Below are 24,785 nucleotides of genomic sequence, written 5' to 3'. Positions count from 1 at the left end.
TAGATCTGGAAGTGAGGAGGGATTAAGCCAGAAATTCAAGTTTGCCCTACCTTGACTCCCATTGGTATAAGAGGAAGAAAAAGTATCTCTGTCAGGCTTTCAAGATTCTGTTATTATGCCATACAATTAATCAAGTAGATTTCCAGTAGACGTTATTGAAACTGTTCTGCCTCAAAGGACTGACCTCATAAGGTATTGTTAACACAAAAAGGAGCATTGCCCCAAACTTGTCAAACTGTCTTTGGGGAAAATCTCCAGTATCAGTGTTTCATGATTAAATAATACTTTGAAAGATTGCTATCAGAAGATTTGAAATTCAATACTTCATTAATACTAGTCAACATATGTAAGTATCGAATCTAAGATGTTGACGTGAACAGCCAGAGGCAACGTCAACTTTGAGAAAAATAGGTTTGTATTTTGACAAAACTAAATTATAGCTCTTCCAAAGAGAATACCATTAATCAAATGAGATATATAAGATGTCTTTCAGTGGTTACTGGGAATAATGCCAAGACTAAAAAGATCTTTAAAAATTTGTGCCTCAGAAACTCAGGTCCAGGAAAATGTTTATGGGTGTCAGATCAAAAGAGGGCACATAAGATACAGAATCAATACTTCTTGGTTCTTCAGGAAATTTCAACAAATATTTCCTTTTCATAAATTAAAAAAACAACAACAGAAGGGGTCTTTTAAACCCATTGATGAAATATGTTTTAGAAGGAATTATTTATAAGGATTTAAATGCAAATCCATCAAATCCAAGGTTAGTTTCTAGACAACACCATGCTAATCATTTTATGTGACACTGGTTAATTATGAGTATATTGGCATGCCACACTAGTGTACCTGATGTTTGTCTCTCATATGGAGAATGCAAGATGCACATTTATGAAGATTGCGGATCCTGGCTTTTCTGAACTGTTTAGATACAGAAATACTGACATTGATGACAAGTAACATATAGGTTACAATAGTCATTAGACCATAAAAAAATCTATCTGGTTGAGAGAGAAAGGAGACATGAATAATCTAGTTAAAAGTTGATTTAATTTCAAATAATAATAAGTCTGCACTAGGCTACTTCCCAAAATATATGGGATATTTCCTTGAAACAGCATTTGTCTATTGAAACAGCATTTGTCTATTAACAACCAAAATCTTTTATTCCTCTGAATAATGCATGTTTCGTTATCATACTGTTTTATATTTCAAAGGGCATTTTTAATATCAAAATGATACTATGAAACCAAATATGCACTTCAATTATTATTATTATTTGTCTTTTAAGGAATTAAACCACAGTGATATAGACTGCTATATCTTCCAGATCTGATTTAGTGCTCTAGTCTGGAAGTTAAAAGTTTTTAAAATAATTACAATTTTTACATATTATTGAGAATTTGATTTTTTTCAATCAAATTATTAATATGAATTGCTTTTACAATGCACAGTTCATTTAAAGGCATGTCTGTTCACACCCACTAAATGTCATGCATGTTGGATTAATTTTCAGGGGTTTGGTTGGCACATGGAAGAAAGCCATGAGTGATTAAATGTTAGCTTCTGGTGTTGTGTGAATCAATCCAATAGTTGCTTGCTCAATAATCCATGGTTATCTGAACAAGATAGTATCCAATGTGAAGCCATTCATGGAACAGGGCTTCCATGATCCCCCTAACTTTTCTACTTGTACAATATTCTTCATTGTTCATTTTTTGTGCTATCACAAATTATTTCCCATTACATTCAAACTGGCAACCAATTGGGTTTGCTTTCCTTCTACACCAATATTGCAGATCACAGTTTGCAATTTCTGTTTGAAGGTGTATTACACAAATAAGTGTTACTAACAAAATAACTGTTACTTAATAAGGGAGAGGAAGGGAAAGGATAACAAGACAAGGCAGTGTAGTCTGAAACATAAAAGCGTGAATACTTGTTTTCAATACGTTGTCTAATCAGCTTCTGATTAAAATGCTTATTTTCACTGGATTGTAGATTGTAGATGGTTTGCTGCTCTAAAGACTGCTTTACCTCAAATATTTTGGGGGAAGTTTTATTGTTGCACATAAATTCTTCCTTTGCATTTGTAATGCTTCTGTTTTGATCTATAAGCTATTTGCTTTATAAGCAGAAAAGCCCATTACAAATAGTTGTTATTATCTGCAAAATGACAAGTCTGTAGTGTCACCTACCTTACTTGCTTTCAAGATTTCAATCATCAAAGGCAATCCTTGTGTGATGAGTTCTTCAGTATATTCTTCCTCCTGGATAGATTTAAATTCTTTGAGCAAGCACTGGATGAGAGGCCTTCTATGTTGTTGAAAAGCAATTCGCAAAGATTCTAACCAGGTATGGAGAGTCCATGGAACACCTATTTAAAACAAAAAGTATTCCAAAAATTTCTATTGATTGTAAAAAAAATCAGAAACAATATTATAACATGAAGACCTTTGACTTATGAATGTGATTCTACATACACTATTTCCTTTCCTAAGAGTCAATGCCTAATAGCATTGTACATTGGTTATTAGCCAATAACACAAATGGAGAACCCATTGCCAATTTCGTGTGCTTTTCTTTTTGGATACAATTATCAGGTCATCTGCCTTTGTTAAACAAGCAGCCAGTGAAAAGAACAAGGAGTAGTAGTAACAATGGCTTCAGGATGGGCACTGAAATCCAAAAACAGAGTCAAATGGATAGACAGAGCAATAATGGTGAGGAGAAGATGGTTTGGAGAGATAGAATGTCCAGCTGAAAGCACCTTGCCTTAAAGACTAGAACTGAAAGCTGGAACCATCATGATCAATTTTTTCACAGACCTCGTATAAATATGACACATAACATCTAGCAATAATGATATACTGTTCATTTTTGGAAACCCAGCACAACTATAGCAATAGCAATTAGATTTATATACCTTTCCATAGTGCTTTACAATCCTCTCTAAGAAGTTTACAGAATCAGCATATTGTCTCCGATAATCTAGGTCCTCAATTTACTTGGAAAATTGGAAGGCTGAATCAACCTTCAGATGGTCAGACTTGAACTCCTGGCACTAGGCAGAGTTAACCTGCCATACTGCATTCTAACCACTATGCCATTATAATTAACTCTTAATAGCAGTCTTTTCCAATCTGATCCTCCAGTTATGTAGACTTTAACTCCTAGAATTCTCTGGTTGGCACATTAATGGAACCTCATATCTAGAAGGAACCTAATATAGGAAAATCTGCTCTACACAATCAAGACATTGTAAGTTTCGAATTTATTTTGTTATGTTTTTCCTCACTGCTGTTAACTGGTAAAACTCTATTTACCCGAGCAGCCATATGAAGAAATAATCTCAGTTGTTCAATGTTTATTAATTTAAATATAATTCTCTATGGAATGCCAAACATGTTAGACCTGATTACAAAATAGCTGGTTTAATTAGGAAAAGCACATTGCAATGACAATGATAAAACAGCACAATTTCATTATTATTTCAGTGTTCTGAAGACATGTACCTACAAAGTTTTGTTGATGAGGGAAAATGTTTTTAGCCCTAACTAAAGGGACAATTAAAAGACACGACAGGTATCCTACAATAAGTTTACCTGCCTGATGTATAATTGCACCATGTCAGAATTGCACTTCTCAAAACGAAATGGGAGAATCATTGTGAGCTGCAAAAACTGAGCAACATTTCCACACATTTTTTTTAAAGTGAGAATTTCTGCATGTAAAAAAATGAGTGCAGGGAGAAGAATTGGGTAACCATGGGAGAATTAAGAATGGAAATATAGACCTTCCCAAATAAACAAGACAGGTCAAATTCCATATGGAACCCCTAGTGCCAAATCTTTATGTAAGTAAAACACCTACTGTTGAAGTTTTATATAACTCTTTTATAGTAGTAAGAACTGCCTACTATCTGTGAGGATAATTTTTCACATGAAATTTGCACTGCTTGGGGCCACACTTCTCACCTTTATCTTTGTTTCTGCCATGTTCTCTTTATTGTTGCAAAGAAAAGCAAGGTCACTCCTATATAAAGAACAGTTGCTGGAACTGGGTATGTCTAGTTTAATGAAAGAAGGACTAGGGGTGACATGATAGCTGTGTTCCAATATCTCAGGGGCTGCCACAAAGAAGAGGGAGCCAAGCTATTCACCAAAGCACCTGAGGACACGACAAGAAGCAATGGGTGGAAACCAATCAAAGAGAGAAGCAATCTAGAACTAAGAAGATATTCTATTCTATTCTATTCTATTCTATTCTATTCTATTCTATTCTATTCTATTCTATTCTATTCTATTCTATTCTATTCTATTCTACTCTACCCTACCCTACCCTACCCTACCCTACCCTACCCTACCCTACCCTATTCTGGTGACATTTGGTGATGTCACAGTTTGGAATCCCAAATAATCAAAGTTCTAAATGGTATCATGATCCTTCATGATTTTAAGAAGCTTCCTTCTGACAAATAGGAGGAGCCCCAGGATCAGCAACAGTAGAACTAAAATAACATTTAGGGTAGGACTAAAAGTGCAGAGCTCTGTTTTCCTTTCTGCTACCAGTTTCCTGTTCACCAAAATAACTCATGAATTAAACTATCTAATAGAAATTTTGAGATGCGGATATTCAGAAAGCTGATTTTAGAGCAGCATCAGCAGCATGTTCTCTGATGATAATAAGAGAAGATGTTTAATGTTGATCTTCTTTTGGCCTATTCAGTATCTTAAATTCAGTGCAAAAATAACTATAATTTATGATAAGCATGCAATTTAGGATACTTATTGATGCTTTGGATAATGTATGCATTTAACAAATACTATATATGGATATTTCTGAATTGCTCATATATCATTTCTTTTGAAAAAGTATTGCTCTGAAAATGGGCATATACTATTTTTCTTCCTCCCAGCTGTCTTCTTTGTATTTCTTAGACAGCATCTGTTTTTGTCCAAGCATCCAGTCTGCACATTCAAGCTTTTTGCTTTTTCATAAGCAGTTCCTAGTCAATTTCATTTCCAGGATTAAAATCATCTTCTTTGCTCTTCAAAGACAAACTGGATTGAACCAGAATTGCTACTTGTGGAAAGATTCTACACTGTAAAGCCAAAGTAACCTCCTTCCAGAAATTTACTACCTACTAAGCACCCCAGTTTGTCATCTGTTAGAATAGGCTGGGGCATTTGCTTAAAAGAAGGATGGATGCTATGTAGTACTACTGAAACCAGCATGATCTTTTTCAAAAATGTGCATGCCTGTTTATTTTAAAATACTTTTAATTAGGAAAGGGTTGAGTAGTCAGAAGCTCTTCCTATGCTGCTGAGCTACAATCTACAGGATACACAACCAACATGGTGAAGAAAGCTGGGAGGTGTAGTTCAGCAACATATTCAGGACCACAATTCTTTACTCAATTTATTAATGGGACTGGTGGCACAGAGGTTATAATGTAGTACTGCAGGCTACTTCTGTTGACTGCCGGCTGCCAGCAATTTGGCAGTTCGAATCTCACCAAGCTCAAGGTTGACTCAGCCTTCCATCCTTTCGAGGTGGGTAAAATGAGGACTCAGATTGTTGGGGGCAATATGCTGACTTTGTATTTATTTATTATTTTATTTATTAGTCCAATTTATATGCCGCCCTTCTCTGTAGACTCAGGGCGGCTTACAATGCATTATAGCAATAGCCTGCATACCTTTTTGTATATACCTGCTTATTAGGGCTTTTGGCCCCCCCCAAGCGGTGTTGTTCTATACAAAGTTAGCTTATTGCCCCCACAATCCGGGTCCTCAATTTACCTAGTTTAGTTTAGTTTAGTTTAGTTTATTAGATTTCTATACCGCCCTTTTCCTGAAGGACTCAGGGCGGTGTACAGCCATATTAAAACACATAGATTTATAAAATTTAAAACCAATTAAAATCGAATATAAAAATTTGACCTACCTCGAAAGGATGGAAGGCTGAGTCAACCTTGAGCCTGGTGAGATTCAAACTTGCACTAATTGCAGGCAGCTGGCAGCTAAGTGCTAGCACTTAACAGCACTTTAGTCCGCTGCACCACCGAGGCTCTGTGTAAACTGCTCAGAGAGGGCTGTGAAACAGTATATAAGTCTAAGTACTATTGCTATTGCCATTAAATTCATTTGATTTCTGTCTTTTCAGAAAATGAATGTCAAGGCAAGCCAAAACCTATTGTGATTATTTCCAGATATACACATTTCAAACCAGAGAACCAGCAGCTCTAGTTGAGCTAAAGGTTTTTGGGGGCAGAGAAGAAATTAGCAGTCTATATCAACTCCTTTATTTTATTTATTTATTTATTTATTTGTTTAAATTTCTATACCGCCCTTCTCCAATGTAGGACTCAGGGCGGTGAACAGCCAAAGTAAAAACAAGACATACATACAAACATACAAAATCTAAAAACTGTTTAAAATAATTAAATAATTTTGGCCGTAATTAAAACATTCCAATTTAAAATCCATTTAAAATTTGACTCAAGCCAGCCCAGCTAGTTGGAATAAATGGGTTTTCAGGGCCCGACGAAAAATCCGGAGGTCTGTTATTGTACGTAGCTCTGGGGGGAGGTTGTTCCAGAGGGCGGGCGCCGCCACAGAGAAGGCTCTCCCCCTGGGGGTCGCCAGCCGATATTGTCTGGCGGACGGCACCCTGAGGAGGCCCACTCTGTGGGAGCGTACTGGCCGGTGGGAGGCTATTGGTGGCAGAAGGCGGTCTCGTAAGTACCCCGGCCCTAAGCCATGGAGCGCTTTAAAGGTGGTCACCAACACCTTGAAGCGCACCCGGAAGACCACCGGGAGCCAGTGCAGCTCGCGCAGGAGAGGTGTCACGTGGGAGCGCCTCGTCGCCCCCAAAATCCCCCGCGCGGCCGCATTCTGGACCAGCTGGAGCCTCCGGGTGCACCCCAGGGGGAGCCCCATGTAGAGAGCATTGCAGTAGTCCAGGCGGGAAGTGACGAGTGCCTGAGTGACTGTGCGTAGGGAGTCCCGATCTAGAAAGGGGCGCAACTGGCGTATCAGGCGAACCTGATAAAAAGCCCCCCTGGCCACGGCCGCCAAATGATCTTCTAACGACAGCCGTGCGTCCAGGAGGATGCCCAAGTTACGAGCCCTCTCCGTGGGGGCGAGTGATTCGCCTCCAATAGCCAGCGATGGCGTCAGCTGGCTATATCGGGACGCCGATCTACTGGGTGGGACCCAACGCCTTCCCCCTTGCCATGGTCATGATTGTAAAAATGTTCCCAGCTATTCTTGGTTTCTTGGCCAAGAGCAAAATGTATTTCACTTTGGTTCGCAACAATATACATATTTACAATTTTTTTTGAAATTTTTTTTTATACATATTTACAAATTTATGGAATGGGAGCTGTACTTTTTCTGATGTAATAAATCCATAATAATTAAAAATACTTGTTTTTAACACTTGAATTTCCAGTGTTCCTAAACATGTTTATCAGTTGCCCGATTTCTGTTTTGACAAGAACTGAGGAGCAGTCAAAACTGTCAGTTCAACAGACAAGGGTCTCTTACATCAAACCATTTTTCTGACAAGTAATTTCTCATGTGAGAGGAAACCCAAACTGACCTATACTCCTGATGTCAATGGTTACATCCACATAGCCATGTTCAGCGCTGTGATACATCGCCTCTTTCAGAGCTTTGAGTCTGGCCTTGCTGTTGCGGCTTGCACATAAAGGAGCAGGCGTGCTGTCTGCTAAGTCAGTTCCTTCAGCCAATATCTCCTCCAGGGACAAGATATCACTCTTCTCCTTCTCTGGTTGAGCAAGAAGCTTACGAAACACGTTCCTGTCAATCACAAGCCAAAAGACAGAAAAGGGAAGGGCAGAGGCCACCATATGGGAATTGTTAACAGTGAAACAGAAGACAACTAGCCATCTGGCTAATACTAATTCTGCTTAATTCATCCAACAAGATCTAGTAAACAAAGTATATTCTTTTCTTTGCACATGAGCAAGTCAAAAATTCAAAAAAACCCATATCCTGTCCATCAACAGGCTTTCATCCAAAGGCCATTAATGTTCAATGGAGCTGCTCCCAATGAACAAATAACTAGAAACAAGCAATGAAACCCAGCATGTAACCTCTCCCTTACCTCCCACCTACCTGATACGCTTACATCTTGCTAGCTGCGCATGTTCAGTCCTGTGGGGGATAGAATAAGCAATGTATCCGAAGCAAGTGGGCTGGGTGTATGTATCTCTGTGTTTGTTTAGACGGGGAGGAAGGTGTTTATTTTGCTATCTGCAATAATGTGTCTATTGTGCTGTGCAATTAGAGGAGAAAACATTTAATACCTCTGATCACTGCAATCCAGAATTCTCCAGGTGATGACAGGCATAGCTAAATGTGTCATAGCTCATAGCAACTCATGGCCAAAGAGTTCTACAATGAGTTCTTTATTGAACATCTGGCTGACTTCATTTATGACAGATGCATCAAAGGGAAGACTGAGTCTGCCCCAAATCTAAGCTTTTCTCCATCCAAACTTCAGGTGAGATATGATTTCTCAATTGGAACAGAATCCATCCCATCCATCTTTATTTTTAGAATGGAAATATAAAGCCATTTGCAAAAGAGTTCTGGGGTTGTTGAAATTATGAGAGTTGTGATACATCTTATCTGGATGGCATCAATCATTGGAAGGTCACGCTAAGCTATCTATATCCCAATTGGGTAGGTATCCAGGTGCATTCCATTCAAAGGAACATAAATCTCTATAGTTATATTACTATAAATGTCTATATAAATCTCTATAGTTATAATAAATCTACATAAATCTACATAAATCTCTATAGTGATATTACTATAACTAATGACATTTTTAATTTATAGTCAAAATCAGTTCCTGGATTTTTGAAGCTAAAGGATATAAGGACATAATGGAAGAAGATCTTGGTAAATGAAAAACATTAGAAGTGGTGGCAAAGACAACTATTCAATCCTTTGTTACCACAAATAATAGACGGTTGCCTTTCAAATGGCTTTTTTTTTTTTTGCACCTTCAGTTCATGTATTTTCTTGGCCCTGATACCGAAATGCTAACTTTTCCTCTTTAATTCTACAGATGATTATTTATCATCCAATGATTACATCATCAAGGGATGATTTATAAGTGCAAAGAAGATGTCTGGGTTTAGCAGCACAGACAGAAATTCTGTATGACTTAATGGCATTTTTAGACACCTCATTCACTAAGCGCTTAGTAACAAGGTGATTTACAGTCATGTCTTTGTGCCTTTCTGATTCATATATACACATGCTTATTCCCTGCCTTAAACTTGTCTTATTTTCTCACAAGCCACCTCTTATTCTTTCCCCTTTGTTACTAGCCTAATGGTTCATTAGTTCTGAATACTGCCGAGGCAATAAAATTGGCAGATCTTTTCCTTGTGATTCTACCAGATCTTTATACTGAAGAATTGTATTGTGTTGGGGGGGTGTGTGCACTGAGGAAGCTCAACCAATCTCATTGTACATATGTTGTGCACTGGCAATAAAGATTTGAATTTGAATTGAATTTGAAGAATATCTGGAATATCTATTTCCTGAACAAACCTTGCATCTCATATTCCTTTCCTGAAGTTTTACATATGTTGTACATCTATGATCTAGGACTATATTTGGGACTTCTACTCTCTACTGCAATGGTCCTGACTCCACAAATACTTCTGTCTTTGCCTTTCATTGAAATCTCATTGAAAGGTACTCCTGCAAGCTATTTCAGGTGATAGAGCAACTGAGTTATAAAGCTAAAACAAATATCAAGTGACGGAAAATTATGTTCATCAAGATTTTTTTGTCTCGTAATCCATCAGCCCGACACAAGTTGCAGTCTGTTAAAATCTGGACAGCTAAACGGGCCTGTCCTAAATAGATCCTGGTTTGAGACGGCCTACAGGTCAGTTCTGTCTTTGTCCCCAGTCTGATAGCCTCAGAATTGATAAAATACAGCCAATTTATTTTTTTTGGCTGTATTTGATTTGTAGATAATGTAAGGAGCAAAATGAGTACCTTACACTTAAAAAAACTGATCTTGCCACTCAAACTTCCCCAAATGGGACATGTAATCTGATCTGGCAAGAAGCTTAAAGGGTAAAATAGACATTTTAAGCATTTAAGGTAAGAGTTTGCCAGGACAATAATATTTTTCCTAACTCTAGGCTATCTTGATTTTTAACTTGCTTTAATACCAACATCCAGCTTGTAACTCGTTGCCTGCATCTCAGTGGTGTCTGTTCCTGCATTATTATCAGAGGTGGGTTTCAGCAGGTCCTGACCGGTTCTGGAGAACTGGTAGCGGAAATTTTGAGTAGTTTGGAGAACCGGTAGTAAAAATTCTGACTGGCCCCGCCCCCATCTATTCTCTGCCTGACAAGTCCCAGCTGATTGGGAGGAAATGGGGATTTTGCAGTAACCTTCCCCTGGATTGGGGTGGGAATGGAGATTTTACAGTATCCTTCCTCTGCCATACCCACCAAGCCACACCCACCAAGCCACACCGACAGAACCGGTAGTAAAAAAATTTGAAACCCACCACTGATTATTATGGTTATATATACTACTTCTTTACTTTTGTTTAGCTTTCATGGACAATAGCAATAGCAAATAGAATGTATCCTTTACCTATTTTGTTAAAAATAATGTTTAAGAAAAATCTGACAGTGTAAATTTATATATGTGAATCTTAATGTACAAGAATTGCAGATCAAATGCTTTAAATATCCCATTCAAACATTGTTTTAACACTTAACCAAAAGCATACCAAATATACCTGTGTCCATGTGCAGCAGCCTGGCTGAAGGAGTTCATATCACCTTGTGGAGTCATGGAAATTCCATTCCTGTACATTGTTCCAATCATAGGATCAGCACCTCGCTCCAAAAGCAGACTAACCAGTTCAAAATTTCCTACAAATCAGTAACAATGAAAGCCTTTTTAAAAAGCCTGCTTCTTATTCTCTTCAATCAAACAATATTAACTAAGTTATTATGATAAGATAATCCTTACCAGCAGCTGCTGCCAGTTGTAAGGGTGTTTCTGAATAGTTTTCCTCACCATGTTCCAAAGAGCCTTCTACTTTGGCTCCTGCGTCCAGTAGTAGCTATAAAAGAATCCATTGTTTTGTTTTGTTTTTAAAAAAAACATTTCTACACAAGAACTAAAATGCTCATCCAACACAGAAGAGCAATCTTCTTCAACCTAGTGCTGAGATCCATTTTATTGCAAGCCCCATCATTCTGAGCCAGAATCTGCAGTCCCAAAACTTGTGCAAGCTAAAGTAGCTGCATGCTGCAAAATACATAAATACTAGCTATCGCATATGGGATGCAAAAATCCAGATGACCAATAGACAACCAATAAAGTGATGTAGTTCTTTGCCCCCACTTAGTGCATATTCCAGCCCAGATCTGGTAACAGCAAATTAATAAATAGAGAAGTCCAAGGTTAAGGGCCATTAAATTAGGGGCCAGGTCACAAAACAAGATAGTTGTCATCTTTGGTTGCCACCAAAGAAGCATTAAATATCAAGGGAAAAGGTGACAGGAACAGCTGATTTTTAATGCTGTGTGTCAAATGAATTGTAGACTCCCACACACGCATACAATTTGCAGGGGTTTTCCCCCTAACATCTCTTTTTTGTTTGTACCATTGCTGAGACAGGATTACTGCACAACAGTAAATGTGCAATATTTTCGACACAGTCATTCCAAACAATGGCCTTTAAAGGATCAGCCCTTCTCTCTCTTTTTTTTTCTCCCAAAAATGTCCCAAATACTGAATGGTCAATTCCCCGTTTTCTCTTATGATTGCCTTCTTAATCCACCAATTTGATTTATATTTGCTTCAACAAGCTTATGGTTGGCTTCCCAAGAGCTTTCTGTTGTGTTTTCACAGTGAAGGTAAAGTCGATGGACAACTGCCCTTCTTGACAGTTCTTAGGAACTGCAGCCCAGCTATACATCTTCTATTTTCACCTAACCTAATACTCCATTTTCACACAATAAATTGAATTTTATGTTACGCGAAACCTAAAAGATTTCAGAATGACATATTCTTCAGAGATTGGGGATGCTTGGAATGGATTATACATTAAAACAAATACCAAAGGTGAGAAGTTCAAGAATTTCAGAAATAGAACACCCTTAGTGTCTCTATATCTTGGGAGGAGAAGACACATGAGGATTCTATCATGAAAACAAACAGTAATTTACAATACAATCACAAATTACCCTAAAGTGGTTTGAGAAGGCAACATACCAAATGGTAGCAATTGAACATTTTTTTCACCACCACAGAAATGTCAGCTCAGATTATTATAACACTTGAAAGATTGAGGGAACTAAATATGTTTAGGGGAAACCAGCTGAAGAATATGACAGCACTATGCAAAAACCTGAAATAGTATCATAGATGTAGGGTACCATATATCCTCTACCATGGCAACTTTTAATCCATTCAGAACAATCCAAAGATTCAGAAATATAACTATCCAGTCTAAAACCAATCTTCTGCTTATATTATTCTTATTCTTATTGGAGCGGATGCCAAAGGAATTATTCACCTATTCCATGTTGTTGTTGCCAAAGGAACTATCCCATCCAACAACTCTGATTTAATAGAAGAAACTATTTGTAGCTCAGGGTTGAACTGTGGGGTCCTTGGTGCTCTCTGAACTTGTTTTCTTGCAGGTATTTCATTATCCAACTAGTTAACATCATCAGTGCCAGAAGAGGATAGGGTTTGCTTCTTATTTATATAACCCACAACCTGGTCTTTCCAATACTATTTGCACAATCTGTAACATTTCAAGGATTCAACAAATGCAACATTTCAACAAACAGTCGGTTTAGTTTGTTCTAGACTAAGCTATGCTAACTATTATATCATATATGCATTGATGTACATTATCTATCACAGGTAAAGACCTCAATCAAATCAATGTAACCATTTTAAATGGATAATGTCCGTTACTTTTATTTCAGAAGTCTTGTGCTGGATTTAAATCACTTGACTAGGAGCCATGAAAGCACAATGTGCTTGACACTACATTGTTAAAGGAATCCTGTTATTGAAAGAGAGAGCAGTAATAAATGGCACTGAAGAGTGATCAGTCATAAGCATCTTATGGTGGTCTTGCAGTTGGTTCCATCAAAAACAGCACTGCCATTAGGCAACGTGACCCAACAGATGCCGAGAAGTAGAGATCAGCCTTCCAGATATTCTGCTTGAACTTGAAGCCCATTCTCTCCTATTAAAATGATTTTGTATTCAGATGCAGTTGAGGGCACCAGATTGCTGTCTTCCAGTGAGATGGAAGACACTGTTCTGTCACCAACATTGAAGTAATGTCAGTTGCTGGTTCAGTTCACATCTATATATGCAAAAGGGGTGGGTGGGTGAAAAGTATAATGTCCACTGCTTCAGACATCAAAGTATTTATTGTATTCTAAATTACAAAAAAATACAGGAAAACAAGAAAGGCTGAAAAATATCTAGAATGCAGACCACTGGCCTTTGCATAATGCCACACTGATATTTAACCTACAAATCAGTGGTGATATTCAGCCAGTTATATCTGGTTCGGGCAAACCGGTAGCAGCAGCTGTGGGAGGCTCTGCCCACCCACCCAGACGTCACCACGTCCCGCTTTTGACGCTCTGTGCATGCACGCGTGCTCACATTTGTGAACCGGTAGTGAAGGTAAGTGAATACCACCTCTGCTACAAATAATGTAAGAACTTTCTTCCTGGATCTCGCTAATGGAGATACCATTTTCAGTTTCAGAAAGCAGGATATCATAGAGAAATCATTTTTTGCTTCTCTCCAAATTAGAGATAAAGCAAACTTCCTTTCCAGTTTTTCTAATAACCTCTGATAAACTTATCGTCTATGAAACCGTCATCACTTTAAATGTCTTATGAGCTTGGAGCTGGAATTGATAGCCACGAATATCATTAATTTGTTCTATATAGCCTGAAGAAATTATAAAGTTTTAGTCAATGAAACTCATTGGATGAGGGGTTTTAGAGCCCCAAAACAATTCTGCGTGGTCCCTAAACTCCTACAGTATTATTCTTTCTATTTGTATTTATTGTTTTATGTCTATTCTTTTTTGACTGTGGTTTTTTAAAATGAGGTTGGACAAAAGGAGGAAAAGAAAGGAAGCTTTCTTTTATAATATATTATCATGTGACATGATAATATATTATTAAATAATAAATAAATGGATACATAAAACACATGGTCAAAAATTATTCAAAAGTGCCAATAGGATATTATTGGTATAATTTCTTTTTTAATTGCCTTATTTACACTTCACAGTGATTTAGCCGTTAATTGCATGCAAATTTCTCAGGTTTAATTCTAGCTATCCGATGAGAATTACTTCCTAATAGGTATACTTAAGACTGCAGCCTTATACTTGTAGTTGTATATAATAGAGTTATTATATATCTGCAGAGCAAAGAAAGAAGTAGCAAAAAAAAAAAAATGAAAATGGCTGCCGTATGGAATGATTGCCAATTAAAAACTTACCATGAGAAATAAACTATGAGATGGAGCAAAAGGGAAATACAGTAATACCTGGACTACAGGAATATGTCCATGCAACACAGCAAATGTCAGGGCGGTCCAATGACGGGTCTCAGGATGGACGGATGGATATTTATGAGGAGTATTGACAACCTATAAACAGATAAAGTAGGTTTCTTATATATATGACTCTTCAGCAAAAGCCATTGTATGTGCAATCAAAACAAACTTGCCAGAATGCTTGGCATGTTAAGGTACAGAGAAAAAAAAGCAAGCATGGAAAAGAAACTCTTTTTAAAAAATATTTTTTTAATTTTTAATCTAATCAAAATTTAACTGGGCAACAAAATAGACTTCCTTAATTTTTCTTAGATCCTTTTAATCATAAGGCCTAGCTAGATACAATTCTTACAATCAATCAATACTCATCTGATGATCACATGAGTACGTCAGTAGCTTCAAACTATATTCTCAACAAACAGAAAGGGAGATGCTACTCTCCATCTCCATCTCAAAGTATCACAATCACATACATACAGTGTTAGGCAAACCTACCAAACTCATACAATGTTTTGACCAAACCAAGTGGACCTTAAAGCTACAAGTTTCTCAGAAATCAGTTAATGACCTGACTTAGACACAACCTTATAAGAAAAGGTTTTTGAGAGCCCTGGTCTCAAACACACCCTTTTCCTCCTAATAAATAGACAGAAAGAAAGAGTCCCACTTTAAATTTAGAAGAAGTGTGGTTTAATGTGCTGTCTAACTAGTCATGGTTCATGGTACCATTACCAGCTTAGGCAGAGCAGAGACAGGGAAATGTTCCATTCTCTGCTGCCTATTCTACCATGCTATGGCAGCAGAGAGAGAGTTGAAAGCTCCATGGCTTTTCTCTCATTCTTCCCAGCTCTTTGCCATACTCCATTCTCCAGTCTGAACCTCAAATTACACTTAATTTTAACTATATAATAGCTAACTTTAACTTAAAGTTAACATATATCTATAGTCAGGATTGTGAATTATATTTATTTATTTATTAGTCATTAGTCATATTTCTATGCCGCCCACTCTCCGAGGACTCTGGGCGGCTTACACCAAAGACAGTATACTAAATAGCATATTGCCCCCAACAATCTGGGTCCTCATTTTACCCACCTCGGAAGGATGGAAGGCTGAGTCAACCTTGAGCCGGTGAGATTTGATCTGCTGATTTGCTGAACTAGCAGTCAGATGAAGTAGCTGCAGTACTGCACTCTAACCACTGCGCCACCTCGGCTCTTTTAATGTTAACATTAAAGATAGTTTAATATGATGCCTGAAACAATTCCCTGAGAACATATTGTTGGGGGCAGGGGGCGGGGAAGTGCCATGTTCTATACCAGTGATGGCTAACCTTTTCCGGACCGAGTGCCCAAAATGCAATGCATGTGTGGCCCCTGCACATACGCCCCGCCCCTGCACATGTGTGCACGCCTCCCGCACATGGCCTGCCCCCCTGCGCATGCTCCCCGTGTATGCGCACACAGCCCTCCCGCATGCTCCACGCATACAGAGCAGAGATCCAAAGACCAGCTGGCCAGCGGGAGGCGTGCACACATGTGCGGTGGAGCTGAACTGGGGTGACGGCTTGCGTGCCCACAAAGAGGGCGCTGTGTGTCACCTCTGGCACACGTCCCAGAGTTTCGCCATCATGGTTCTATACAATGTGTAAATTTTTCTTGTTCTGCTGGCCATCCTAAACAGCAGAGGATTGACTTCAGCAGATTTAGATTAAGTTTAGAATATTGAACTAACTGTCCCAATTTTTTCTCTATAGTTTTCGCTATTTGATTGCTGGCAAGAAAACAATCTTCTACTATCTAGTCAATCATCAGTTGTAAACTTGTCACACACAGCACTGTACTAGCTGCAATTGATTATTTGTTAGAACATGTAAAAAAGAATGCCTACAAATGTCAGCTTCCCACAGGAATAGTCTCATGCCAGGCTACTTAAGAGTATTTCAAGGTTAGACCAGGAAATTAAAAAGACTATGTATTGGAAATTAGTTCTCATATGAAATTCTCACCAGCTCAATACAAAAACATTTCAAAATAATAGTAGCAGAAATAATGCCTGCTATCTGCACTTCAGCCTATTCCAAGACAAGAAGTAACATCATAACACAGAGGTATCTGAAATTCTGAACAGACTAATTGCTGCATCTCATAAACTCATAAAAAAAGATATAAATTGCTGCATTTCACACCTCACAATTATTTTTTTAACCTAAGAAACCCTAATCCGCAAACAAATAAACAAAACATATAAAAACCTATTATCATAATGCACAGTTCAAGTTTTTAAAATAGCATGAAACCTTGACTACATGAGATAAACTTTCCTGCATATCAATAAAGAGCTAGTCCAATACATATATTTAAAAAAACCTAGGTAGTACTGTCTTCTTTAACAAAAAATATTTTTGGCTGCCCCCCAGATTTACTTTTTCAAATTCTGATTTTGCCAGCTTGTAACTTTATACCATGTGAACAAAGGTTAAAATTATACATCTATTCCATCACTTTCCAAATTCCACAACATGTTCCAGAATAACCCTGAGAGAGAGAGTGACTGGCCCAAAGCCACTCAGCTGGTTTTTATGGCTAAAGTAGGACTAGAATTCACAGTTCCTGGTTTCTAGCCTGGTGCCTTAACTATTAGACCAAACTGGCTCTTTTTCTCTCTTTCAGAATCCACTGCACCTTTTTTCGTACAAATAAATATGACTTTATAACTAGTACTTAGTATCACCCAGCTAAAGGATTTCGGTCCCTTCTTTTATAAACAGCCCTACGAAAACACAAATGCCCCCTTAATCCCTTCTATGACATGGTTTGCTAATAAGCTTTTGTTGGCTTGAAGGTTACAAATGAATGTTGTCCCATTGCAGATATCCCACCACAGTTAATGACAAGGCTCTCTGATATCAACATGCTGCTTCAGTATAGATTGCAATGCAACGCTATAGGAAGTTTTAAAGGTAATGGTTTTCAGACTGCTATAACAATTTTTCACACCAGAGAAAATCTTGTCTATTTTTAAAAGGCACTCTTCTTCCCATCCCAATTTTACTCCATTTCTCAATGAAGAGTTCCACCAGAGACTCTGTTGCACAAACATCATGAAAAAAATCAATTTTAAATATTTCAACAAATGGCAAACCAGATTGCATCAATTTTCATTTGCTAACAAACCAAAGACATTTAGAGAACAACTGAAAAGCCCAGCACTGGGTCCTATTTTAGAATTTTACGACCGCATTTACCTTATCTTAATCTATCCCACTTCTCCATCAAAATTTCTGCAAGTAGCAAAGCATGATTTACAACAAAGCATGATTAAATCAACTTCAACCACCCTTTCCTCCATTCTCCTTATCTGCCTTTCAGTATCCCCTTGTATAATGAAAATTATGTTTACACCCTATTTAATTATCTTCAATTGGCCTTCAATATATATTACTTTAATATGAAGATTGTCACTTGTCTACAATGTTTCACAAAGTTTGTGAAGCCATCAAAGATTAATAAATCTCCCATTATTAAGTCTTGCTGTTTTCACTGCACTATCAGCAATAGAAAGCATATTTTTTCCCCTGAAACAAGCTACTATTCATTCACTGTATTGTGGGTAGCCTTAGGCAAACTAAAAAGTAAACAAAAAAAATGCTGCATCATGTTTTTCATCCTGGCCCAATTTTTCTGAATCTTTTAGACTTATAAATCTTACAAAGAACTGATTCTGCAAGATTTGTCCCAAATTATACCCTGGCAAATGTAATCAGGAGCTCTATAAGCAGAATGATGGAACAATGGGCAACTTATGATAAAGGAGAAGAAATTATGTTATTAGTTCACCCTCATATGATTATCTTTTATATATATTGCCAAAGAGCCTTGTGAACAAGGACACAAAAATTATTAGATTGTAAAAAGCTCACTGTTCCACAGGATGCAGAAGAGAAACAGAAATTATGAGTACAAAAGAAAGAGCATCTCATTTCAGCTGGATGTTGAAAAGTGCCCCTTTTCCACAAATGGAGCTTCCTTCTCCTCCTCTTCTTCTTCACTTCCTCTTTTACTGCTTCAGGTGTTGAGGAAATAAAATGTACTGGTTCTTGCTCTTCCGGCAGCCTCAACCTTTGTTAATTGATGTTGTTATAGTGTGCCTTTGATGTTGTCTCTCCATCTTCTTTTTGGTCTACCTTGTGTTCTTCGACCTTCTCCCCTTTTTGTGAATGTCTTATATGGCATGGAATCCCATGACCTCCTCTCCAGGTGAGCAAACCACTTACCATATTTTTTTTGTATGTAGTTTAAGATTGGTTGTATGCCAATTCTTTCCCTTCTGGCCACCCCAACAGTTTTCCTCAAACATCTCATTTTGTGGTGACTAACTTTTGTTTATGTTTTATTTTAAGTGTCCATGTTTGGCACTGATAACATAGAGTGGGGATGAATATGCTTTGTATGAGATGCTTCTTTATTATTTATTCTTTTTTATTCTTTATTGACTGACTGACTGGCTAGTTCAGTCCATTCTCTGCCTGCATAAAATGTCAGTTTGGTTGATTGATTCATTGATATATAAGCCATATTTTGTTCAGGAGCTCGATGTTAGTTTAAGCCACTTTAAGCCAGGGTTTAAATACAAGCTTATATGAAAGAAGTGTGTATACCAGACCATGTACATGCAGCTATTACGCCATAAAAATACTGATGCAGACAAATTCTGTAGCTTGTGACCACAGTTCCACCAGCAAGATTTTTGTTGGCTTACTTCTTAGTGAACTGATCGAGCTTAAAATTTCTGGACTTAAAATTTCAGTGAAGCACCCAATCAAAGAGAAGGATAGTCTAAAGCCCAAATTAGGCTGGATTGATCTGGATATCATGCTAAGATATTAGATGGCTTGTTTGGTTTTGGCTTACTATAAAACCATCAAAAGATCCTGGTAGATGATAGTGCAGTAACTTTAAAAAATTAAATTAAATTGGATGAATCTAATTAAGAAATTAGGAACTACAATGTTAAGATCATTAAATAATAATACCGATAATATGAAGTGATACATTTGGAAGACAACATAGAGCAGCGGTTCTCAACTTTTTCTTCGCCACAGAACATGTCCAAAGACACCCAAGACTTAAGTCAAGATTTAAATCATAACATTTCTTAAAGCCTTCGCAGACACCCTGTGATTACATCACAGCCCCCCAGGGATCTGCAGACCACAGGTGCAGAACTACTGTCATAGGGGACTGGGTTTAGCACCAGGAAGTACTAGGCCTTGATGTCATTGCTGGATAAGCATTGCTGTTTTGCTCAATTACTTTTGGCTTTCAAGGATTCTATTTTCATTCCTGTATGCAAAAACCATTATTAAAGAGAGGGAGCGCTTCATGCATCAGAGGGTAAAAATGTTCCTGAAGATGGTTCAAAAAAAGATTAAATCTGGATTTGACATTTTAGCTGTTCTAACAAAGTCATGCAGCATTTTAAAACATGAGTGCCCTTGTCTTTGGCTTCCTGCTTTTTAACCTGTCTTCACAGAACAGATGCAATCATAAGAATAGTCTCACCTCAGCATTTAGATCTGCTCCAGCATCCAGTAACATCTGGACCATGGCCTCATCACCCCGCACACAAGCATACATCAATGGAGTCATACCCTGTGTGGACAGCAGTATTCATAATCATTGATTTATAGTCTTTGATTTATGATCTTTCATTCAGGATCACAAGGTGATGTCCTAGTGACCAGACTAGGGCTCAAATACAAGAAGCAGGACACTAGACCATGTGCAAATACCTATCAATCCACAAAGGTATTATTTAATTCAGACAAGTTTTATTTGATATTATTTAATTCAGACAAGTTTTATTTAATATTATTTGATTCAGGCAAGTTTTATTTGATATTATTTGATTTAGACAAGTTTTATTTGATATGTGAGGAAAAATTGAAAGGATTTTCAATTTTCAACTATGCAGCTAATCTTATCACTAGCATTATAGGCAGAAAAAAATCCCACAAGAAATGTCCTTGAGGTGCATGATTATCAAATGATAATCTTATGAAATATGAAGTTGATTTGCATGTCTGGGTTTGCTCATTTATTTCATCAAACTTTTCCCCCCCAGATTTTATTTAGAAAAACAGATGTGAGATGTTCAAAATGGGTTCAGGCAGTTCAGCCTCAACATTCAGCCACAATTGGGATCAGAATTTCCATTGCTAAGCAAGACGGTTGTTGAGTGAGTGATACCTGATTTTACCACCTTTTTTGGCATAGTTGTTAAAAGAATCGTGTGGTTGTTAAGTGAATCTTAGTTCCCCCATTGACTTTACTTGTCAGAAGCCAGCGGTGAAGTCACAAATGGCAATCACATGACACCAGTACTCTGCAAACATTGCAAATACATGGCAGTTGCCAAGTGCCTGAATTTTGCTGCTCATGGGACCATGGAGATGTTGCGATGGTTATGCATGAGGACTGGATGCAAATTACCTTTTCAGTGCCATTGTAACTTTGAACAGTCACTAAATGATTAGCTGTAAATCGAGGACTACCAGTAAAGCATACTTTTTAAAAAGCTGTTTATTAAATTTTGAGTAAAGCTTCTTTGCCAAGATGAAGGTTTTTAATCTCAAGATCTTTATGGAGTCTGGACTCCACTCTACTGTTACCTACAAAGAATAAAATATTGGGCATTTATTTTGCAGAGCAGTCCTTCATCAATTTTATGTTGTTATTTTATTTTAACAGGTTAGACCAGTGATGGCAAACCTTTTAGGCACAGTGTCCAAACCGGAAGGCGCCCACCTGCCTGTGTGCATGTGCGCGCACCACCCAGGGTGTTGGAAATCTGACGACCATCTGGCTGAGCTGGGGCGACGGCGCATGTGCCCACAGAGAGGGCTCTGCATGCCACCTCTGGCGCACATACCATAGGTTCACCATCACGGGTTAGACTTTAACAGGTTTATTTTAATAGATTAGACTGGAACTTTATATTAATTGCCAAAAGTATTAACTGCAATTGGAGAAGTAGCAGCTTTGGTATGCATGCCTTTAATATATACTGATTTAATTTGAAATGAAATGCTAGGCCACTCTGTTGAGAGTTCCTAGCTCTAGGGGAACACTGTCCTGTTTGGAAGAAAACTAGATTAACTGACTCTTCACTACAGAGCCTTCTAGCTGCAGAAAATGAGCCGAGGTGGCGCAGTGGTTACAGTGCAGTACTGCAGCTACTTCAACTGACTGCTAGTTCAGCAGATCAGCGGATCAAATCTCACCGGCTCAAGGTTGACTCAGCCTTCCATCCTTCCGAGATGGGTAAAGTGAGGACCCAGATTGTTGGGGGCAATATGCTATTTAGTATACTGTCTTTGGTGTAAGCCGCCCAGAGTCCTCAGAGAGTGGGCAGCATAGAAATATGACTAATAAATAAATAAAATAAATAAATTTATATTAATCTGAAATATTCTGTCCCGCTCATCAAGGTATCCTTTGTGATTAATGTTTCTTTGACAATATTAGGCACAAATGTAGTCAAGAAGGGAGAGTTAATCATTAGGCAGATCAGGTGGCCAAGACACTGAGCTTGTCGATTAGAAAGGTCAGCAGTTTGGCGGTTCGAATCCCTAGTACAGGTCTTTTGTGTGAGCAGGGGGTTGGGCTAGATGACTTCCAAGACCCCTTCCAACTCTGTTACTGTTACTATTACACAAAAATGTGAATTGATGTTTGTTTGTATTAAAGAGAGGTGCATGCTCCAAAGGGAGAACAAATGAATGGAGCAAGAAAAAGTAATTTGCCTCCATTCTGCAAAGAGATCTCTCTTTTTTTGGTAGGGCTAAGTTTTCCTAAATGTTTCAGGATTCTTAAGAGTTTTTGTTTTGCTTCTTTAGAAATTTTAAAAGCAAATATGAATAATGTATACAATTTTATTATTGGTGAAAATAGAACAGGGAATCTTGCCTTTCTTATTTGGCTGTGAGATTCCTTGAGTTTCAGTGGTCACAAAGAAGAGATGTACAGTTGCTCCCAAGTGCTATTTTAAGTATGTTACCACTTACTGATCATAAATATGTCTATAATAAACTCCCCACATAAGCAACCCAACCGAGTAAAAGAAACTCATTCTCCTTAAGCACTTTGTTTCAAGCTGTTCGGAAAATTAATATTTAATTTCAAACTTTTTTTAAAAAAAAGCAAAGTCTTTTATTTTCTACATGGTTTATAATTCTTTATTACCTGTTCACTCATGCTGTTAATTCCATCAGGCCCCAGCAAAGATATGGCCTGCTTGACCAGATCTGTTCGGCCACAGGTCAACATCCGGAACCCTAAGTCTTGCTTGAATTTTGCTTCTGTGGCCACTGCGTCCAGTTTCCGAGAAGCACAGAAGCAGTCATCAATTCTGTGAATCGAAGGAAAGAGTTAGAAAATTCTTTCAAAAGAGATTTTTGCCATTCATTTTTTCCACAGCCACATTTTGCCTTTGAATGACATACACTGCCATTGCAACAAACAACCTGAATAACGAACTGTCAAGGAGGATTTACTCAGAGGAAATCTCATCCCAAAATTATAACTATTCCTACCAGGTTCTTCTAGACAGGTGTGCTACATTTTTGCCCCAAGTTTCTTTCCCTTAATATAGAATTGCAGTTGTCACATTTGATTGTTACTTAAATTTTAAAGGAGCCCAGTAATTGTCAGGAAAAAGCAGGAACTCAGATAGATTAGAGCTAATAGACAGAGACTATGGTCAAATAGATTTGGGCTAAAGGTGAGGCTCTCCATCATAAAATACTGGTTCCCAGAGCTGGAAAAAAATCTCCCCCCTTTTTGGTTTTTTTTTTTTTTTGACCTGATGAGAAAAAAGTAGACTGTAGAATGGTAGCACTTAAAGGATAGACAGTCATCAGCGGAGGAAAATGTCAGTCTTGCATTCAGCCAAGTAGCATCTCCAACCTGTGATTCTATAGAGCAGGAGTAACAGTAACAGTAACAGAGTTGGAAGGGGCCTTGGTGTCAAACTCGATTTCACTGACGGCCACATCAGGGTTGTGTTTGACCTCGGGGGGGAGGGGTGTGTGGACAGGGTGGTGTGGGCAGGGTAGGCGTGGCCAGCTCGACATCACTCATGTCGGGGGCATCTGTGGTGGCCAAATGCTAAGTAGGACCCTCAGACCACCCCTCCCTCTCATTATAATCTCCTTCCTTCCTTCCTTTTCCTTCCCTCTTCATTCTCCTTTCTTCTTTCTTCCCCTCTTTTCTTCTTTTTCTTTTTCTTTTCTCCCATCCTTTCTCCTTTCCTGTCCCTTCTTGGATGCTCAAATGTAAAAGGGGAAACATTTCTCCTTCTGTTTTGTTTTGCTTTTAGTTTGGTTTGCTAGCCTTCCGCCAGTGAAAACAGAGCAGGGGGTGAGATGCACGCGGGCCTCGAGTTTGACACCCTGCTCTAAACATATACAACTGCTATTTCCTTTAATTTCTAATGACAGTTCTAGATCTGGCCTCTTATTAACAATTCTTTCATAATAAACATAATAAATTACATCAAGTCTGTTAACATAAAGTCTGCCTGGTTGCTGTCACTGTTGTTTTCTATCTCTTATGGAAGGAAGGAAACAGGATGGAAACAGGTAAACGTTAACAGCTAGGTTTTATTATACCAAACATGGGATCCAGCAATCTTGTTATTGTTCCCTCTTCTTTACAGCATGACTTTGGAAAGCCCTTGAGGCTCCTTAATATTACTTTTGCACTTGATGGGGCCCTCTTGCAGGGCTGCAGACCTCCTACATTTTATCAAGGACTATAATTTTTGTCTTTCCCTTTTTTTAGATGTTGTAAAAGCATTTTGACTGATGGACTGTTGATGTAAAACTGTAACTGTGCAAATCACTTCATAAACCCTTAATTGGTCTAATTAAATCACTGTCTTTAAAGTGATCTTTGTTTCCTTTTCTAAATAGCTACTTTTACATCTTATCCCTGATCATTTTCAAAATCAGACCATTTATAATATTGGGATTTAGGATAGCTTTCTACTTTAATTTGAATTCTTAGAGCATACAGTTTTGTGATTATATGTTGCTAAATATAAATAGTTCTGTACCTGCCTTGACATTTCACAGTCACTGGGCCT

The 24,785-nt window shown here is 38.0% G+C and overlaps 1 protein-coding gene across 4 annotated transcripts in view; it reads right to left on the bottom strand.

The window, feature by feature from the left end:
* ABTB3 (ankyrin repeat and BTB domain containing 3) overlaps window positions 1-24,785 on the bottom strand; it is a 213,661-nt gene that overhangs the window by 16,930 nt on the left and 171,946 nt on the right. The window contains exons 5-13 of one of the 4 annotated variants that reach the window (XM_087873814.1): window positions 22,883-23,048; window positions 20,201-20,290; window positions 14,628-14,729; window positions 11,052-11,145; window positions 10,816-10,951; window positions 8,148-8,186; window positions 7,609-7,829; window positions 2,199-2,377; window positions 850-921 (exon numbers count right to left, since the gene is read on the bottom strand). In XM_087873814.1, coding sequence (XP_087729940.1) covers window positions 850-921; window positions 2,199-2,377; window positions 7,609-7,829; window positions 8,148-8,186; window positions 10,816-10,951; window positions 11,052-11,145; window positions 14,628-14,729; window positions 20,201-20,290; window positions 22,883-23,048 — 1,099 coding nt within the window. The remainder of the gene's footprint in view (window positions 1-849; window positions 922-2,198; window positions 2,378-7,608; window positions 7,830-8,147; window positions 8,187-10,815; window positions 10,952-11,051; window positions 11,146-14,627; window positions 14,730-20,200; window positions 20,291-22,882; window positions 23,049-24,785) is intronic. The other 3 variants (XM_034402675.3, XM_087873815.1, XM_034402676.3) reach the window with 3 other exon arrangements.

The sequence above is a fragment of the Pantherophis guttatus genome, chromosome 7, assembly GCF_059756535.1.
Source record: "Pantherophis guttatus breed Tessera chromosome 7, ASM5975653v1, whole genome shotgun sequence".
Classification (NCBI taxonomy): Eukaryota; Metazoa; Chordata; class Lepidosauria; order Squamata; family Colubridae; genus Pantherophis; species Pantherophis guttatus.
The sequence above is the reverse complement of the archived record's forward strand: the minus strand, read 5'-3'. Positions and strand labels throughout refer to the sequence as shown.